Source organism: Maylandia zebra, linkage group LG13 (genome assembly GCF_041146795.1).
Source record: "Maylandia zebra isolate NMK-2024a linkage group LG13, Mzebra_GT3a, whole genome shotgun sequence".
In the NCBI taxonomy this organism is placed as follows: Eukaryota; Metazoa; Chordata; class Actinopteri; order Cichliformes; family Cichlidae; genus Maylandia; species Maylandia zebra.
Window position 1 is genome coordinate 20,537,640 of NC_135179.1, and position 20,024 is coordinate 20,557,663.

Genomic DNA, 20,024 nt, shown 5'->3' on the forward strand with positions numbered 1-20,024 from the left:
TCAAGAATCTTCAGTTGTTTCATTATGAAACATAACACAACTACCAATCCTAATTTAAAAAAAAAAAATATTGCCGTACATTATTTTATTTCTGCCAACAAAGCCTACCGAAACCTTTTTCACTGAGCTGTTTTTTCCTCTCACACACGAAAGACCAGCGTCACTGAACTGGTGTTTTCAGGGTAGTTAAATGCAATGAACATGACCGCTGCAGATTACTATAAGTCAATAGTAAATCAATATTTTAGTCAATATTTAGGCCAATCGAGCATCAAATCTGTCCACAACTCATGTTAGCGCTCAGCAAATGCAGGATTTATTGCTGCTTGAGTGACAGCGCACAGCTGTTTCAGGAAATCTGTTAGCCTTTAAGAAGAATTAACCTACATTTAAAATGTGGCTCCTTTTAAAGGATTTACATCTTCAGCAGGAAGCATTAGATGGGGGTGTTAAAAAAGTACTGAGAGACTGATTAACACATTAGCGTTTTAGTCTTAATTAATGAATTTAGTAAGAGCAATAGAGAGATACAGATGTCATGTTAAAATCTCTATTGTATTTCATTACACTTTATTTAGAGTCAAAATAATGATAAAAAAAAAAACAGATCTCACGGGAAATTTAAATGCTGAATGCCATTTTCCTTTCATATTGAGTTGTGTGCAACTTGCTTCCATTTACCTATTATCATTATTTGTTACTTATAATATGTCAAGGTTATACAGGAACTTATTTTAAACATGTTTACTAGTGCAAACAAACCAACATAAAAATTAAGTTAACAAAAAAATCTTCACAGAATTGTTTTGAACGCACTCGTCCTCCAAAATTCAAAGACGCAAATGCAATAAAGTCTGTAATGAGCGAGCTTTCTTTGGAAATATCCTTCTGAGACCACAACTGTGCTCAGAATGCTTCTTATGTTGAAGTGGAATAATTGTTTCTTGGACCTTGAGTTATTTTATAGAAACTTTGAAACAAGCATAGCTGGAGGTCTGATTAAGGTAAAATTAGTTGCACTTTCTTTGTGAAGAACACTTGCCAGAAGTGAACTTATGAGGAGGACTGAGTGCTACCAAAACACGGCCACCACAGAATCAGCAAAGCGCCATCTCTACTTCAACCAATTAGCACATATTCTCCTCTGAGTGTGAATACAATGTGCTCTGTTCATTTTATCCTTATCCTATATTATCCTTGTAGACCATCAGCTCGTTTCCTTTTACTTCCCTGAGAAGATCACACAATCTCACTCCATGATGAATACACTAAAGCAGCTGCAATCAATAAGTTTCCATTAACAATAAATCAGAAATGCTTTTATTAGAAATGTGTTCGTCAGAGTTACAGGCTCACAGAGAATCATTTTCTAACTCAGCAGTTACCTTCAGAATTTCAGTATGTTTCATCTAATTCAGCTTTGGTTTTATAGCTCAAGTTTTAGGTTTTGGGGTCATTTTCATCCTTGTTAGAGCTCTCATCAACTGTACTTTACCGGCTTGATAGATGGACTTAAAGAAGTAGCTTGACATGTTGGATAATAAGCTTAAAGGGCTGAGAAAAAAATTCTTTGCCCCCTAACTTGATTTTTTTTTTTTTTTTTTTCCTGTCATGCTATCTGCCCCACTTACTTGTTTGAGATCATTGTGGAAATTTTAAATTAGACAAAGACAGAGGGATACAATCCTGTGTTATGGTTAAAAAAGCAGTATAAAAGCTGTTATTTTATAAAGAAAATTATTTGCCGTATTACTTTCCAAAGTCCTTGAAATCAAATTTTGCTTATGCGACAAACAAGGCCTAGATATAAGCACAAAAAGACAAAATAGGACCTCGCTGGGGAGAGTAAACATCGGTTCCTAATGCTCGCAGCCTAACCACAGACACCCTCAGGCGCTGCCAACTGCTCACTCAAAAGGTTCAGCGCACGCACAGAGAGAGGCATACTGGGATGCCATCAGCATCAGCACCCCAGCAGGACACTCACAGTCAGGGAGAAGAGTATCCAGGGACAAGACACTTATTTAAAAAACTATCTAATCATCATGATGCCTTTTGACTTATTATCTAACTGTATGAAATCAGGTCTGCGCATTTACCTCCAATTAAACAATAAATGGGTATAAAAAGAGGATCGCAGAGAGGCTTTCAGAAGTAACTATGGAGATGGGTTCAGGGTGCTGTAAAACACAGTGTGGGCGAACAGTTCAACAATTTAAGAATATTGTTTGTGTGCACAATTAATGTGGCTATTTAATTATGCAAGGTGCATAATATCATTAAATAAATCACGGAATCTAAAGAAGTCTCTGAATGCAAAGCTGGAAGCCATTGACACAATTGTGTGGTAGAAGTCTGTATAATATCGGCAAGTAACAGCTGAAATATAAACAGAGTGTTTTTCTTATGCTGTTATCAATAAAGCAAAGTATTAAAATGACTTGCAAATCCATGCATTCTGCTTATATTTACACTGTCTTCTAACCTTTTTGAAAATAGGATTATATGCGTGTATATGTCTTGAAAATAAACTGCATTGACACTCGGTCTAATAACATCTGCCTGTGTGACCTGCAGCCGAAATTTATAAACGACACAGATATCAACCATCGCAGGGCTGGCACTGAAGATAAAAAGGACACAGTTTTCAGGTGCTGATTGCCTGGCTGGTTAATGTGTATGTATCACACAGCAGCCACAAGCCATTATCCTCTTGGGTTTAATATTGATATTTCTACTTGCCTAAATGAACAGGAGCCACATTAAAAGCAGGCAGTGGTAAAAATCACCCCAACTGAACTTCTGATAAAAGTCCTTATTCATCTTATTATGTTGCAGTAGTGCAATTCAGGGCAACTACCACATAGACCAGAGCTCTCTGAACTCCTGGTGACCTCCGCATGCTGTGTGGTTCAAGAGGATACTGCAATAACGTGTATTCATCACACAGATAATTGCAAGGCCCAGTCTCTCGCACATGACAAGCCAATGCCACCAGCTCTTAATTGGTATTCTTGGAGCTATTCACATTCCAATATTCATGGTGTCCTTTTTCATTTCCTGTTGAATAAATGCATCTGTTAATTGATAGTGTCATAACACAATGAAGAAGGCATTTAGAGCAACTATTTTCTGGATTACCTAAGGTGAAAGAGCATCATGTGTAGTTAATGCATATTTAAAAAGACAGGCAAAATGACTGGTAAGTGGGGCCTGATGGCAGTCTGATGAGCTGCACTAGATAAAGATAAAGGAAGAGCAGATCTTTGCATATTCGCCTCGGCATGCAGGACTAACTTGGCGTAGCGATTGCCTTTAGTGGACAAGAGAAAATTGACACGAAAAAGCGAAAATTAACTGGCCATGGCTACATTACTCTTTTAGGGAGATTTTAATTTGAAGCTGTAAACAACACCCATGTGTCATCTTTCCAGCCTCCTTTCAAGATGACAGAAGATCACACATCCAGCAGATGTTACGCTGTATTTCATTTGCGACACATTCTGATGACCTGATGAATTAAAATCCAATATCTCTTTTCTTTTCTCTCTCATTTGACTTCATCATTTCCCAGGAGAAATAACTCCCGTCATCCAGTAAATGTATGTTTACCTGCTGGTTGATACCTCTTGTCGTAATATTTGACAGACAATGGAAAATAAGATTTTAGAGCCTTTTAGCTGAAAACAGCTGACTGCACTGATGACACCAATAAAGTCAGATTTAAAATCTTGGCTCGTAAAACCCAAAACAATAAGCTCAGAGAAAATAGGCTAAATAGTACACCTGAGACAAATGGATCCATTTCCCTTAGAAGAAATCACAGCTCTAAACAGACCAAAACACACTAAATCAAATCAAATCAAATCACTTTTTATTGTCACATCACATGTGCAGGCACACTGGCACAGCACATGCGAGTGAAATTCTTGTGTGCGAGCCCCACAAGCAACAGAGATGTGCAAACACAACAACACAAACGAGCAAAATACAAGAATGGCCAACCTGAAACTAATAAATATATGTACAATATATAATAGTGTATGCACTAACTGGCCAATTTGTGAGGTGCACCTGTTCAACTGGCTGTCAATGCAAAATATGCAAATATCTAATCAAACAATCACATGGCAGGAACTCAAGCAGCAGCACTTCCTGTTATTTACTGTCCTGTGTTTTACATCGACTTTTCAGAGCAAGAACATGTTATTTCAGGAGATTTGAGACCTGAGGCAGAATACTCATAAGTTCAAATTTTGAAATTCTCAATAGAACAAATGTTACAGACTCTGGGATGATGTAGAGATGTAGACATTTACCACACAGGAAGAGCATAACAAAAGCTGCATCACAAGAACTGTGGGTCCAGTGTTTTTATTGAAGCTTTAGAGGAAGTAAAAGTCTGGACATCATGGCCTCATCCATAAGTCATAGACTTGGTTGACTGATCCTTGGCTTGCTCTTTTCACATATCATACTGTGCTGGAGAAAGACACCCAAGAGTATGTGTACAAATACATTGCTTGCAAAACAACCCACCTGTAATGTAGATGTAATGTGAATATGTTGCTAATTTAAAAGAAAAGTGATTTAAAGGATCTAATTATGAAGTATGCATTCACTGAGAAGCACTTCATTAGGCAAACCTGTTCAATTGCTCATTAACACAAATCATCCAATACTGTGGGAGAAACTCAGAGCATTTAAACACGTAGACACGGTCAAGACGAGCTGCTGCAGTTCAAACTGAGCATCAGAATCGCGAAGAAAGGTGATTTAAGTGACTTTGAACCTGGCATGGTTGTTGGTGCCAGCAGGGCAAGCCTGAGTATTTCAGAAAGTCCTAATCTACTGGGATTTGCCCACATGGCCATCTCTAAGGTTTACAGAGAATGGATGATCTGAAAAAAAGAAAACATTCAGTGAGTGGGAGTTCTCAGGGGGGAAATGCCTTGTTGATGCCAGAGATCAGAGGAATACGGTCAGACTGTTTTGAGCTGACAGGAAGGCAACAGTAACACAAAAATCCTCCCACTAATTATGGCCAATGCATGCAGAAGAGCATCTCTGAAAGCACATCAAACCTTGAAGCAGATGGGCTACAACAGCAGAAAACCACACAAGATGCCACTCATCTCAGCTAAGAAGAGGAAACTGAAGCTATTTCACACTGCATCATCAAAATTTGATAGTCGCAAATTGGATAAACCCTCCCTGTTCAGTTGAGTCTTGAATTTCTGTTGTGACATTTAGATGGTTGGGTCAAAATGTGGGGTATATAACATAAAAACATGTTAATCAGATCCATCCTGCTTTGAATTAATGATTCAGGCTGCTGCTGCTGGTGGTTTAATGACGGTTTTTGCCTGTCCCGTTTGGCTCTTTTGCCATCAGAATTATTGTCTAAAGGCGAAGAAAGATGCCCAACGGATTTACTTTACCAAATAGACCATCCCAGCCTTGCCGTTATGGTCTATTTGATTCACCTTTTATTGTTTATTTTATTTTATTTTCACTTGCTAAATACGGGACAGACTTGACTGGGGAAAAGAAAGGGGAGAAAGAAAGAGGGAAAGAAAAACAGCGGAGAAGAGGGACGAAGGGCAAAAACAAAAACCAACAAAATAAGCAGACAAAAAATACATATATCAATCACCTGGATCACCTGTTGAGAAAGAAAAGAGAGAAAACAAGCAGAAGAAAAAGAGAGCAATAGAATAAACAACATCACGATGATCTATGGGAATATAACAGTAAATACTAAATATTAAACATTATTGTGCAGCACGTAAGATGGACAGCGCACAGTGTGCTTTGAGGTAGGAGCCAAAAAGGGTGTAGTTTGTGTGTGTGAGCACCCGTGTGTACACCTGTGAGCATGAGCGCGCTTGTATTTAAGGGGTCCCAGGCCCATCCGGACCAGGGCCCGGTTCAGCCGCGCCGCCTGGCCCCACAGAGCCCGGGACAGCCCACCCGACCCCACCACAGAGAAAACTGCACCCACCCCATCATCCACTCATCTTCCAGACTACACAAAACAATAGACGCCCAGGCTGAGATCTTCCTCCACCTCTCCTGTATCTCCCACTCCTGCAGAGTGAGTTCCTGAAGAGAGGAGACCTCCTGCAAGATGTAACAGCCTCCCCCACCAGCTGAAGAGCCCCCCAGGTGGCTTGATGCACTGGCAGCACCCTGCGCCAGGGCTGGGGCCCCATACACCCACCCGCCCACAACCCCGGCAACACACCAACCAGGACCCAAGCCCCCAAGGCCCAGCCAGGGCCCCAGCCCAGAGACCGAGCACCCCCAGAACCCCACGTCCGTCCTGGACCCACCCAGGGGCAGCCAGGCTACCAGGTCAGTAACCCACGTCTGTCAGCACAGACCCTCCCCTAGCCCCGCTGCACGCAGCCACGAGGAAACCATCACCTAAGAGCCAACAGAGCCCTTAATAGGCCATGACCGCAACCCCGGGTTGAGCCCTCCAAGGAAGATGCTCCTGGGGAACCCCCCGACACCCTAAGCCTGTCCCTACCCCCACACCAATCACAACAGTGAAGGCGGGACCAAACTATGACCCCCCACCCCCACTAGGTGATGGAGCTGATAAAAGGGGCCCAGAGCAATTGATCTGATGTGGTGGCAGAGGCTGTATCAAGACTAATGTAATCTAATAGATAATTTCTATATTGGTTAGAATTAAGATTATTTTTATTTTTCCAGTTCATGAGGACTGTTTTCTTGGCTATGCATAGGGCAGTGAAAACCATATGGGCGATATTCTTTTCTGAAGTGACATTATCTAAGCTGCCCAACAAACACACTAAGGGGGAAGTTGGAATGTTACATTTCAGACACTTCGATAAGTCTTCACATATCTCGCGCCAAAACTTCTGAACTGGTGGACAGAACCAAAGAGCGTGGATATAATTGTCCGGTGAATTGGTTTGGCAGTGTGAGCAGTTGTTGGTAGACGTAAAGCCCATCTTGAACATCCGATGCCCTGTATAGTGCACTCTATGTAATATTTTGTATTGAATTAATTGAAGACTGGGATTTCTAATTAGATGAAAGGTTTTTAAGCAAATCTGAGACCAGAAGTTTAGGTCTAAGTTAACTGATAAATCCGCTTCCCATTTTGCAATAGGAAGTGATATTGATTCATCTGTTTTAGAAAGCATTCTGTATATTTTGGATAGTAATTTGGGGGTTTTAAGAGTAAGAAATTGAACCACACTTGGTGGTGTTTGTAGTTCAACTTGATCTGGTTTAAATTTCTTTTTTACTATGGATTTAATTTGTTGATATTCTAAAAATCTTTTCTTGTTGATCCCATATTGTGTAACTAGTCCGTCAAATGAAATAAATTCTGTTCCTTCTAATATATGTTCTAAATATTTGATTCCTTTACCACTCCAATCTGGAAAGTTTATCATATTATTGTTTTGTAATATGTCAGGGTTGTTCCAGATAGGTGTACGTTTGCATGGGATTAATGAAGACTCCGTCAATTTTAGAAACTCCCACCATGCTGTCAGAGAAGAGCTGATGTTGATGCTTTTGAAGCATTCATTCATGGATGTTTGAGCTGATAAATGGTAGGTCTGAAATCTCTAGATTATTGCAAAGTGCTTGTTCTACATCTAGCCAAGGTTCATCTAAGAGGGTATGTTTTAGCCATCCTGAGATAAATTGAAGCCTGTTGGCTAAGAAGTAGTGCCGAAAGTTAGGTAGTTCTAATCCTCCTTTATCCTTGGTCTTTTGTAGTGTTTTTAAGCTTATACGTGGGGGTTTATCTTTCCAAAGGAATTTGGACATATATGAATCTAGAGATCTGAACCAATCTTGTGGCGGTTTAGTTGGGATCATTGAGAATAAATAATTTATTTTTGGTAAGACCATCATTTTTATAGTGGCAAGGGTTTTTTCTTGACATACCTGGGCCTCAGGTAAACATCTTTTAAATGTTACAGCCTACCTGAGTATTATTGCTGACCATGCCCATCAATTTATGACCACAGTGTACTCATCTTCTGATTGCTGCTTCAAGCAGGATAATTTGCCATGTCGCAAAGCTCAAACTGCTTTCTTGGACATGACAATGGGTTCACTGTACCCAAAGGGCCTCCACAGTCACCAGATTTTGATTCAATAGAGATTCTTAGGGAAGCAGAATAGCAGATTGGCATCATGGATGTGCTGCCAACAAATCTGCAGCAACTGTGTGATGATATCATAAAGATATGGACCAAAACCTCAGAGGAATGTTCCCAGCACCTTTTTGAATCCATGACATGGAAAAGCTGAGGGAAAGCAATATAACAAAGCCAGCAGTTGCTTGTTAAACCTGAACCCCCTTTCTTTGTGTTGTTCATAGTGCAATCAGTGTTTTGGTACAAGCTTTCTGAGAAGGCCATCATCCATTAAAAGAAGAAAAATAAATCAGCTTGCTAATTGAAATTATTTTTGTTTACTGCAGAAAGACAGCATTATGAAGTGTTCTTGACCCGCCTGCTCCAGACGTCATTACAGACATTTCAATGACTCATAACGCACATCATTGTGGCTAGAATACAAGAAAGAGCAGAAATTGCTAATTTAGATCAAAACTAGACAAAAATGTCTGTCGTGTGATGACAGTTTATCATAGAAATTGCCAAATATTTTTCTCGCTTAATAAAACAAAAAATCAAGTTACAATTTTTTTTGGTTTGTTTGTTTGTTGTTTTTGCACTGATAGCACGGCACAAGCCAATGTTCCATAGAGCACAGCTACCCTCCAGTACGCCCACACTGGAATTAGATCAGTGCTGATATAATAAGGCTGACAACTGATGAGTTTTGCATTAAGAATTGGTTAGTGAATAGCCATATTTGCATAAATACCAACATTGGTTTCAATTACATTATTTTATGTGATACATTCAAGTTATGCATGTAATGGCATTCTAATTTATATACTGATTTATTTATTTTCTTTTTTTCTTGGTTTTTGATTCTGGCAATTTCAGTCTTCTATACAAATCTGGTGCAGTTCACGTCAAGTTACTGAGTCCAATGTATTATTACTCCATAAAGAAGGACAGTTGGATTTCCTATATTCTTTGTGCCTTTCAGGTTTAAAGATAATTAAGTAAACTTTAATAGGGTAAAAAGTGACCCGTTACCTGATACAAGTTCCTCCATTACGACAAGGAAAGTGCTGGCAGACAGGAGGGTCACAGTTCTTGATATTTCTCCCTCTAACTGCCTCACCCATCAGGTAAATCTCCTTTGAGTTGACCTGAAGTTCTCTGATACAACCAATGAATCTCTTCTCTGCTTTTTCACTCTTGTCATGCATGTCCCACCGAGATGAAACATCCCCAAGAAATATGGGTCCAAAGGTCCCCTGTAAAATAAATAAATAAATAAATAATTAACACACATAAGTGATCAGCAGTATATATTACGGTAAGCAGCTAGGGAAAGCATTATGTCAATTAGATGTCCCCACAAAGGTATGAAAACACAGTGTGTGTGTGTGTGTGTGTGTGTGTGTGTGTGTGTGTGTGTGTGTGTGTGTGTGTGTGTGTGTGTGTGTGTGTGTGTGTGTGTGTGTGAGAAATTATTACTGCTATTACATTATTAGGACCTTAATGTATCCTGAGATGATGAAGAAGAAAGATAACAGACTCAGCTATTGTTACCCTCTGGTGTAATGCGGTATTAGTATCACCTAGACTCTAACTTTTATTCTTGTTAATAAGTCAGTTACACTATCTGTTACATTATTACACTAGACCCCATGTTTGTTTTTTGTTTGTTTGTTTGTTTGTTTTAAATGTTGTGCCTTTTTTAACTGTTATATTAAAACTTATCCTCCAGTTGTGAAGTTAATGGGTAATTAAAGGCAGTGGATGGCGTGTGGAAAAAAAACAGTGGGTGCAAGGGAAGTGAGGATTCTGGGCATTTAATGTATTCCATGTTTAATGTGAGACTAACCATCAAAATTAATGCGTTCGTAAGTTTAGAGAAATATGAGCACCGAGTAATGTTTTCTTTTTCAGTTCTTTGGATGTCACATATCTAGAGATAATGATCATTAAAAAAACAAAAAACACTGGTAGGTTCCTTTGATGTGCGGTAATTGGGTAACATTTGGCTAATATAGAGAAATTGTGTGAACCTGTAACTTATTCTTTTGTAACAGTCAACTTAACAACTGCAGCTGTGTCTGCAAAAATGCTACAAACGAGTACATCACATAAGCATAAAAGTGCCTATATTTTATTCCATCGTACTGTATAAATTTCCTTCCTTTACATTTTGTCATTTCTCTTCAACCTACAGAAGATTTCAAGTTCTGTCCTAAAAGATTCTAACTGTTCCTGTGGTTTACTCTGAGGTCTTATGGGTAATAAAACAAAACAAACTATAATAAAAGAGAAATGTGTTGATGTGAACATTTCTGAGTCAAATTATGGACACCGGATGTTAACTACGAGATTAAAAAAGCTCATTTGCCACTTGCCACTAGTGATAAAATGCAACCTTGTCATGTAATATACTGGATGTTAACAGTATGAAGAGCTCAAAGTACACTGAATATTACTGTTTCCAGTTTCGTCTCTGCCATTACAAAATCACATCAGTCATGTCAGAATTTATACATCCTTGGCACTCGTCATGACTGCTTGCTGGCATCGGAGGAAGTGTTGGACAGCTGAAGTGGAGGTGTTCAGTGAAGGGACACTTAAGTGTTAGACCACATTATCATTTAGGACGTTGGCTCAATACAAGCTTTAAATGACATAACCGCTGCAGATTTAAAAGCCTATAAAGAGACATGCATGACAGGGTTCCTGTGAATGTATGTGCAATGAAGCCACACTTGTAAGGACCTTGAAAGTATCTTTAAAAAAGCTTAGGATTCATATAAAACAAGCAGCGCGTGATGGCTGCTTTTAAAACATGCTAAACTGTGCTTGTATGTGATTCACTGTAGCTGTGTGATGATGATGGGCTGATGATAATGTATGACTTTATGGTGCCTTCAAGCATGTTTACCATGTTTATGAGAAGAGTCCATTTGAAAAGCCCCACTAATGTAAAATTCATGACTTTGTAAGTGGACCCACAGCACCGCTTTCACACGAGCAGTGTGCTCATTTTCGAATTTTATTTGAAGGCAGGGCTAGGCAGTGTGGAATCTGTTTCATATTCTTCTTATGCACATGTAAGGCCAGTTTAGATGAGTAAAACTTGGCCACAATAAAAACAGACAAAAACCTTGGGGCGAGGTTAACTTTTGGGCTAGTGCGAACCATCTTTGGGCAAGGAAAAAAACATACTGTGTGGATTTACTCAAGATGCATAGTGAAAAGTTTAAAAGCCAAGGCCGTGTTTTATTTGTGGATAGCCTTATTGAATATATATTTGAAGGTGTTTCCCTTTCGGACCACAGCATTTGGCAAGGGGATTATTTAAAATGCTTTAGTAATTGCACCATTATCTAATAAAGAAACAATATTTCTGTCTTTTAACACTTTGCATGGTTTCACTAGTTGCTGCTATAACAAGAAAAGAGAGGGTGTGTCAAAAGGGCTACATGTGTTTCTTTTTGATTGGCAGTAGGGGGACATTATCACAGCTTATAGATTGCTACAGATACATTGTTATATATATTAAAAGAAAAACACGCTGGAAAAAATCAAGGAAGACCTAAAACCTCCAAACAGAATTCACAGCGAGCCCACTGCTTCCAAACCTTCATTTCATTTTCTCCCTCTCGTTCTTCTAAAGGGGTCAAACAAGATCTGACTCTTACTTTTACAAATGTCACAGGGCCTCATGGCATGCCTCACACCAACAAATATTTCATGACACACATGAAATCTTCAGATTGAATTTTCAAGTTATTTCTTCTTTTTTTCCCTCCACAATTCAGGACCATGGAGAGCGCACGTGCACGCACGCACACACACATCAATCCTACTACTTATGGTACTACAAATGACCCTTTGTAGTATTTATCAGAAGTTGTACACAAACACCTTAAAACATATGCGTATATTATGCCTGTCAGATTAAAAGTAACTGTATTTGTGCTGACGGCAGGTTACTCATGCATGTCTGTGACCCTATGCTAATTTGTACTGCCCTTGGTAAATTTTTTTGATCATTACTGGAATCAACTAAGTGCTTTTGTTTTCAGAAATTTGGCAATTGTTCGTTTGACTCGCTGGCTTAAATTGCTACTCCAATCTGCACTTTTTCTGATTGCGGCTTAAAGCCAATTTGCTCTGCTTAGTAAATACTGGATAGAGTGTGAATAAGTAGAGGTAATATTTCAAAGCCAGAAAATAGATATGTTCATTTAACGCTTCAAAAAAGTTTGATTGTTTCCTTTGTCTGATGAAAAAAATACTGGCCTTCAGGTTAGAGCCTAACCATGATTACGTATGTGAAGGGTATGCGAAATGATCATTGCCCTTAGGTCTACGTGGTGCTGTTTAGTTTAACATGAATCAAAAATGTCAAGAAAATGTAAATATAAATACATGTAACAAAACGTCAAAAACAAGAAGACAGAGAAAACCAACAGCTATAAAAAATATAACCAGAATAAAGCTTTATATACACAGAATACAAAACTATAACCAGTGTAGAATGTAAACATGAAAAGTGCAACAAGCCAGACTGAGGAAACTTACTTGTAACTTACTTTTCCTACACTAACTGATGTTGCTTATTAAGCACTTTAATGTACTGCAATAACAACTACATTTCACCACATTATTTTAAGATTGCCATATTATTAGTATTTATATATCTACATGTATACCTTCATTCCCTTTATCTATGAGTAATTATACCCCTACGGCACCGGCTACTGGGCATTGAATGCAATCTGGTCTCATACACCAGTAGAGCAGCAAGCCTGCTGTGAACCCTGACACAGCTCTATAGCTGGGTGTATCCTGTCTTTGTACTAATTAAAAAGAAACTGATCCAAAATGAAAACTACAGCCTGCCACTTTGCCACAGCCCTGAGTAACTAGATAACAGTGTTTAGTGAGAAATCAAGATACTTCTAATTTGACATATACTAACAGTGAAATAGATGGCAATATTGCTTCACCAACATCTGCTAAGCTGTCTGATTAGCCTCGGCAGTCTAGACTGGAAAGTGACAGCAGCTATCTCTCTCTGAAGTCTACAGCTGGCTTTAGTTTTGAGCCCACTCACTTCTTCTCTTGGCTGACAGTGTCAGATAAAGCCAACACAAATACAACACAAATAACTAAAGCACATATTTGTTTCCAAGACATTTTTAAGATCTTCATTTGATACAAAACACTACAAGTAGCTTTTTACTGGTATTGTTTATCCACAAATATACACAGCGTGTAAGTGTAAGTGTAAGTAGTATTTTTTTATTTTTAGAAACACACTCATTCACTTCATCTTTAAACCTGACAATACAAGAAAAAGTTTAGCACTGTGATGTCTAATTGTAGCAAAGATAGTGCTCATGTAATGAATGAGGAACAAAGAAACATGTTGGCATCTCAAATTAGAAGACCATAAATCACACTGAGGAGTGGGAGGCATGTTGGGCCAGTGGGAAGGTTGAGACTCTCTCTGCATATTTGAATGTGAAAGCAAAATTATTAATTAATAACAAATATAGGTGTTGTTAATCAAATTAATGAGCCAGAAAAAAAAAAGACCAGCCTGTGATTAATAATAGAACAAGCTTGATGTGGCTTACATGTTTGCCAATTGTGATTATCTATAGATAATACTGTAAAAGATGCACTTTTTTCTAAATGGAAGCCTGTTTTGTATTCATAAAGCAATGGGCTTTGGCAGCACACAACAACATACAGTCAATCTACTGATGGCCCTGCTGTCATGAGTTCTATAAGTTGTTTATTTGAATGTGGGGGTTGGCACTGTGGGGGTGCCAAATGTATAGGGCTGTGGGACAAAAATGCAGGGATGTCAGGGAAAAAAAATTGCCAGTAAACATCATCTGTCTATATGACATAAATGCCAGGGCATATTTCCTGTGTTGCTCTTTAACATTAATGCTGCATTTATACTGTTTTACTTCATAATTGTCACAATGACATTTAGCAGATTTCAGAAATTTTAGATAACAATGCAGCCTTTATATAAGCAAAGACATTGACAAACAACCCTGCTACAAAAACTAAAAGCCACTGATGGCTTTGTGGCATTCATTATTAGAGCAGCGTTTAAATGCTGGAATGGCTCTCGATGGAAATACATGCGTATTTCTTTAATTATTATTATTTACTGAAGAATATCGGGATCCACGGGCGATGATATTACTGCTGTACCAACATTTCAATGTTTTTAAGGCAAACTGTGCTGTAAAAGGAATAAGATAACTGAGAGATAATTATGTGTTTGAAATGAGATGATGGTTGTACAAAGGGTAGATTTGAGTGCAGAGAAGTCAGGATACCTGTGACACAGGGTATGAGATGTACTCCTCGAGATGCTGAGCCGTGCCATTATCTGCAGCTATTTCAATCATACACGGGCCTCCTTGTTTGCCAACAGGCAGATTGTATCTGTTAAAAGAGAAGACACAGAAACCAGGGGTAAGTTAGGAAGCCCTCTCCCTGCCATGTCTGATACTCACAATAACGCCAACAAAGTGTGGAAAAGGCTCTGATGGAGAAACAAACAGAGCAGACAGCAGTGAAGCTCCTAATGTGACCATGGAGAATATTCCATAAACTTACTAGATATACATTACACATCGTTTTACAAGACACTTTATGCACTGGCACACTGGGTCTGAAGTAATGGTCCGTTTGTATCACAAGCTCTTACCCTAAATCCAGGAGAGACAAGAAAAAACAGGCAATGTTTTCCCCAGTTTTGGATTTAAATAAGAAAGCCAGAAACAGGTTTTGGCTCAGTGCTGCAGTGCTTTTTATTTTCTGTAAGTAGTTGTGTTTCTCAGCCAAATTGAAATGGACACAGTAATGCAACAGTACCTATGGAGTGCCTAAAGAAAAACCACAGAGTGAGATCACCAATCATAACCAGGTACATGATCTGTGACATAAATACCAGTTTTAATAACATTTTCTATGATTTTCTACCACTGCTACTACTGATAACAATGATAACAATAGGCCAAAAACATGATTATGGGTATGAGTGCTCATTATGTCATTCAGGATTAATTAATGATAAAAACGAGGGCACAAACTAGATATACATTACAAACCTAATGAGAAGGAAGATAATTTTATCATTTGACCCTCAGCGTCTCTCTGGGGAAATATACAATTGTAGTAGTCATTAATGTTGCAGCCGTAATGTTAAGTAGATGGTCTACTTGTGTCATATTCCAGCTCTGGCAAAGTCAAGTGATCCCCTCTCCCCAATTCATCACCGGCCTTATGCTGGCAGTACACAATAGAAGCCACTTTAAAAGGCTCAACATTATGCAAAAGGTTGCACGCTCTCCGCCACACACGTAAACACGGCAATGCGTGATGCCCTTTGTGTTCTGTGGGTTTCTTTGCCACCAGCCTGTAAACACGCCACACAACTACGATTGTGCGTATTTCGTAACTTATTCAGCCATTCTTTTTGACTGTACCGATGATGACTGATGAGGAACAACCCTCAAACGTCTGCTTTAATAGCCAGATGGAAACAATCAGAGCAATCGCCCTCCTGCAAATTTGAAACAGCCTTCCAGGACACCTCCCTGCGGCAATCATACTCAACTTCAGGTAGGACTAATTACAGGTGTGGAAATCATAAGAGCCGTTTTGTACACACTCACTGATAAATTAAGGCACATTTACATTGGCAAATGTGAAAGGCAACCTAATGTCCACAAAAGACATCCATTAACATCCTGGTGGTGCTCAGTGTGTTCCAGTGAGCTCACTCTCTTACATTGGGATATTGCCCCGCTGTTCCTTGGATCCTAATGAAAGGGATAGAATTGTGCGATATATCAATCCTTATCTTTGTGCAACAAAAATGGACCATTTTGCGAGGTATGAAACATCACAACATCATTACAACCTCTATTGCTGAGGGCGCTTGATGAATATTTTGGTGCTTACCACAGTAGCTTTTATTCGGGCTACTGATGCTACAAAAACTGTCCCTGGGAGATATGGAAAGCATGCACACAAAGTAAGCGAACTTGATGAGTTCTTATGAGCACATTTAATATTCCAGCAAGCTAATTTACAATAGTCTTGCTTTAAGGAAAACGTGACTATTTATATATTTTTAAAAATGAGTACAACTACTTTATGTGGTGTAGATAGCTAGAAATATGACCTACAGCTCCACATTATAATCGCCACACACATACACACAAGCCCAAAACCAAACAAACAAACATATGAATGAATAAGAAGGAAAAGAAACAGTGGTTTTCTCTAATGTAGGGAAGAAACTGTGATTTCTTATTGGGCCCCTTGTGCACCATTCATTTCTGGGTCTCACAGGACCCACGCAGCAAAGTTCCAGTTTGAGGTAAACAAACAGAGACGGATAAATATTTCTCCAAAGACAGACCACACCACAATATGGCTGTGATCATTTTCCTAACTCAATCATCATTTATGCATTTGTTCATCTGGCTAATGTTCTAATCATGAGTGATTTGTCATCTCTAACATCCTCATTTAGACTGCGTCTGGTGTGTGACTAATTAAGGTGCAACTGCATTACAGCAACTTTCCGGAGGATCACAACTGAAATATTACCTGGAATGTTAAGGGACCTTGCAAATATTTTCAGGACTGCACCTTTACACAGAGGTATTTGTTAAACCTGAAGGTGGGTGTTTGTCTCTACAATCCAATAAGAACATTCCCTCTTCACAGTCCCCTGCAGACAACTAATAATAAAGGAGGACAATCATTAAAATATTACTTTTGCATGAAACATCTGAAAGTATTGGCAACAGATGGCAGTAAAACATCATGCACTGCACGGTGCCCTTGCAACAGTTTTTAGTGTCTGGGGGAAAAAAGGCACAAAAAAGCCTTGTTATTCTAGCCATATTTCTGATTCTTACAAAGAGCAAATCATAATGTGTAACATGTAAGTTGTGAAGTTATCATTTGTGAGTCATTTGATTGATTTAAGTGTCTGTTAGTTCTGCAAATGGAGACTATGCTCAGTAGGGTTTATTATCAGTGAGCTGTAGCTGGCACACACACACAAAGAAGACAAGTACCAACTGTTACTTTGATATTCTTATTAGCACAACAGGTCGCGGCGCTGCATCTGATTTAACTGAAAATAACCTTACATATGGTTACAAATCATGAAATGTCATATCACACCACTGCACCTATTGCACAAGATATACAAAGGGGTCTGTTTGTTGTTTTTGTTGTTGTTTTTTCCATAAGTGCAACATGCTCTTTATCAGATCATAAACTACACCTACATTGACTGTAATGGCTGGCTCTGGTGCAGTTACTTTCACACAAGCAGCACTGCAGCATTTGCTGCATAATTTGTGCTGTGACTGGCAAGCCTCAATTAATTTGGGTAGCCTGTGTTCTATCATTATATCTCCAGCAATACAATTAGACAGCACACAGCAACACTCGTGGTATTGTGAAGCTTCACAAAAGAAACTCCAAGTGAGCAGGCAGGGCTGCTGCTGAATCTTTCATGGGAGGACTTGTCAATACAACTCTGAATAGTGTGTAATTGATACATATACCTTGCTGTGAAAAAAAAAAGGACGTGGTTTCAAAAACAAAAACGGCCCTTATTAAATCAGATACTTTTGAAACAAGCGCACATATGGCGTGCCATTTCCCCAAATACATTTTTCTCTATTACTCTCCAAAGGATTAATACCCAGCAGGGAAGTGTTCACTTGTAATGTAGCAGTTTGGTAATTACTTTCACAAACTGCAAAGGGGTTATGTACCCATTAATAGGATAGACGCAAATCATAAGATTGATCTAACCACATCGTATAACAAAATGCACCATTGATTGACTCGCACTAAAATGCCCTCTTAGTTCTATATCAGCAAACATTATGCTGAGTGAAGTAAATCAGCGTTTCGGAGCTGAAGAGGACTCGAACTCAGAAAGCGGAGTTTCCAATGTTTCTGTGACAATAATTCAAAGAAGTCAGATTCCCCGACTCCCTGAGATGCCCTGAAATAAGTTACTTTTTTGAAATTCTTTCCAGTGTTTCTTCTCACAGCATAAGTCTGTTTTCTTCCTGGTACCAGCGGCTGTTGCTAGGAGACATTTCACACCCACATGTTCATTTTTTTCTACAAAACTATTCGATGATCACTGAACAGGCCATTAAATATAAGTTTAACGATTAAATAATTAAATAATCGTTAAAGTTCAATATGCGATGCAAATGATAGCATGCTCGCTGAATTAAAAACTGAACGAGAAACTAAAGTCGCCATTTTTTAAATTCTTTTATTATTGTGAAAAGCAACAGTTAGAGAATCATAATAATTTAATCAGCAACTAATAATTAATGCTCTTCCTGTTATTTGCTGTCCTGTGTTTTGTGGTCAGAGCAAGCACATACTATTTCAGGACACACAGGAAGGGCATAGCAAGAGCTGCATTAGAAGAATCGTGAACCAGTGTTTTGTTTTCGTTTATCGGAGCTGTAGAGGAAGTAAAAGTCTGGACATCATGGCCTCATCCATTAGTCATAGACTTGGTTGACTGATCCTTGGCTCATTCTGTTCTGTGCTGGAGGAAAGACACTCAAGAGTATGTGTACAAAAACATTGCTTGGACAAAACAACCCACCTATAATGTGGCTGTAATGTGAATACGGTGCTAATTTAAAAGAAAAGTGATTTAAGGGATCTAATTATGAAATACACATTCACTGAGAAGCACTTCATTAGGCAAACCTGTTCAATTGCTCATTATCACAAATCATCCAATTCCGTGGGAGAAACTCCGAGCATTTAAACACGTAGAAAGGGTCAAGACGAGCTGCTGCAGTTCAAACCGAGCATCAGAATCGTGAAGAACGGTGGTTTAAGTGACTTTGAATGTGGTACGGTTGTTGGTGCCAGACGAGCTGGTTTGAGTATTTCAGGAACTGCTGATCTACTGGGATTTTTTTCCACACGGCCATTTCTAGGATTTACAGAGAATGTTCTGATAGAGAGAAAATATCCAGTGAGTGGGAGTTCTCAGGGTGAAAATGCCTTGTTGTTGCTAGAAGTGAGACTGCACTGAGCTGACAGGATGGTAACAGTAACCAGAATAGCCACTCGTTACAACCAGGATATGCAGAAGAGCATCTGTGCAGGCAGATCAATTTGAACCTGAAGTAGCAGCAGAAGACCACACCGGGTGCCCGTCCTGTCAACTAAGAACAGAAACTGAGGCTACAGCTCACACAGACTTACCAAACCTAAAAAGGAGAAAATTGGAAAAATGTTGCCTGGCCTCCACAATCACAAGATCTCAATCCAACAGAGCACCTTTGTGATGTGGTGGAGCAAAAGATTTGCATCTGCAGCATCTGTGTGATGCTCTCATGCCAAGACCAAAAGTCTTGAGGATTGTTTCCAGCCTCTTGCTGAATCTATGCCATGAAGAATTAGGACACGAATTAGGACAGTTTTAAAGGGAAAAGGAGAGTCCAACCCAGTATTGTCAAGGTGTACCTAATAAAGTGTAAATACAGATGTACATTTCTTTTGAAATCAAAGCAATTCAAGACAGAATTAAAACAACCTGCAATACTACCCTATGGCATCACCAAAGAAGACTAAAGGCAAGTTTTTTTGAGAATCTTTGCTTTCAGTGATCAAGCAGAACGCTGACATTTTCATCCTTTCAAACAAAGGTTGTAAGAAAAGACGTGATGACGAGGTATTCATGCACTGCTTCTACACAAACTGAAAATTTGGTGCATTTTCAACAGTAAAAAACGTCAACATGAACATCAAAACCCAGAAGGTGCTAGACACAGGATCCTCAGTCAGACAAAAAAGAAT

General features: G+C 39.0%; 1 protein-coding gene across 5 annotated transcripts in view; it reads right to left on the reverse strand.

The window, feature by feature from the left end:
- Nucleotides 1–20,024, reverse strand: part of eys (eyes shut homolog) — a 177,394-nt gene that overhangs the window by 23,314 nt on the left and 134,056 nt on the right. For all 5 annotated transcript variants that reach the window (XM_076891743.1, XM_076891744.1, XM_076891742.1 and 2 more), the window contains 2 exons: nt 14,480–14,588; nt 9,168–9,391 (listed from right to left, as the gene is read on the reverse strand). In XM_076891743.1, coding sequence (XP_076747858.1) covers nt 9,168–9,391; nt 14,480–14,588 — 333 coding nt within the window. The remainder of the gene's footprint in view (nt 1–9,167; nt 9,392–14,479; nt 14,589–20,024) is intronic.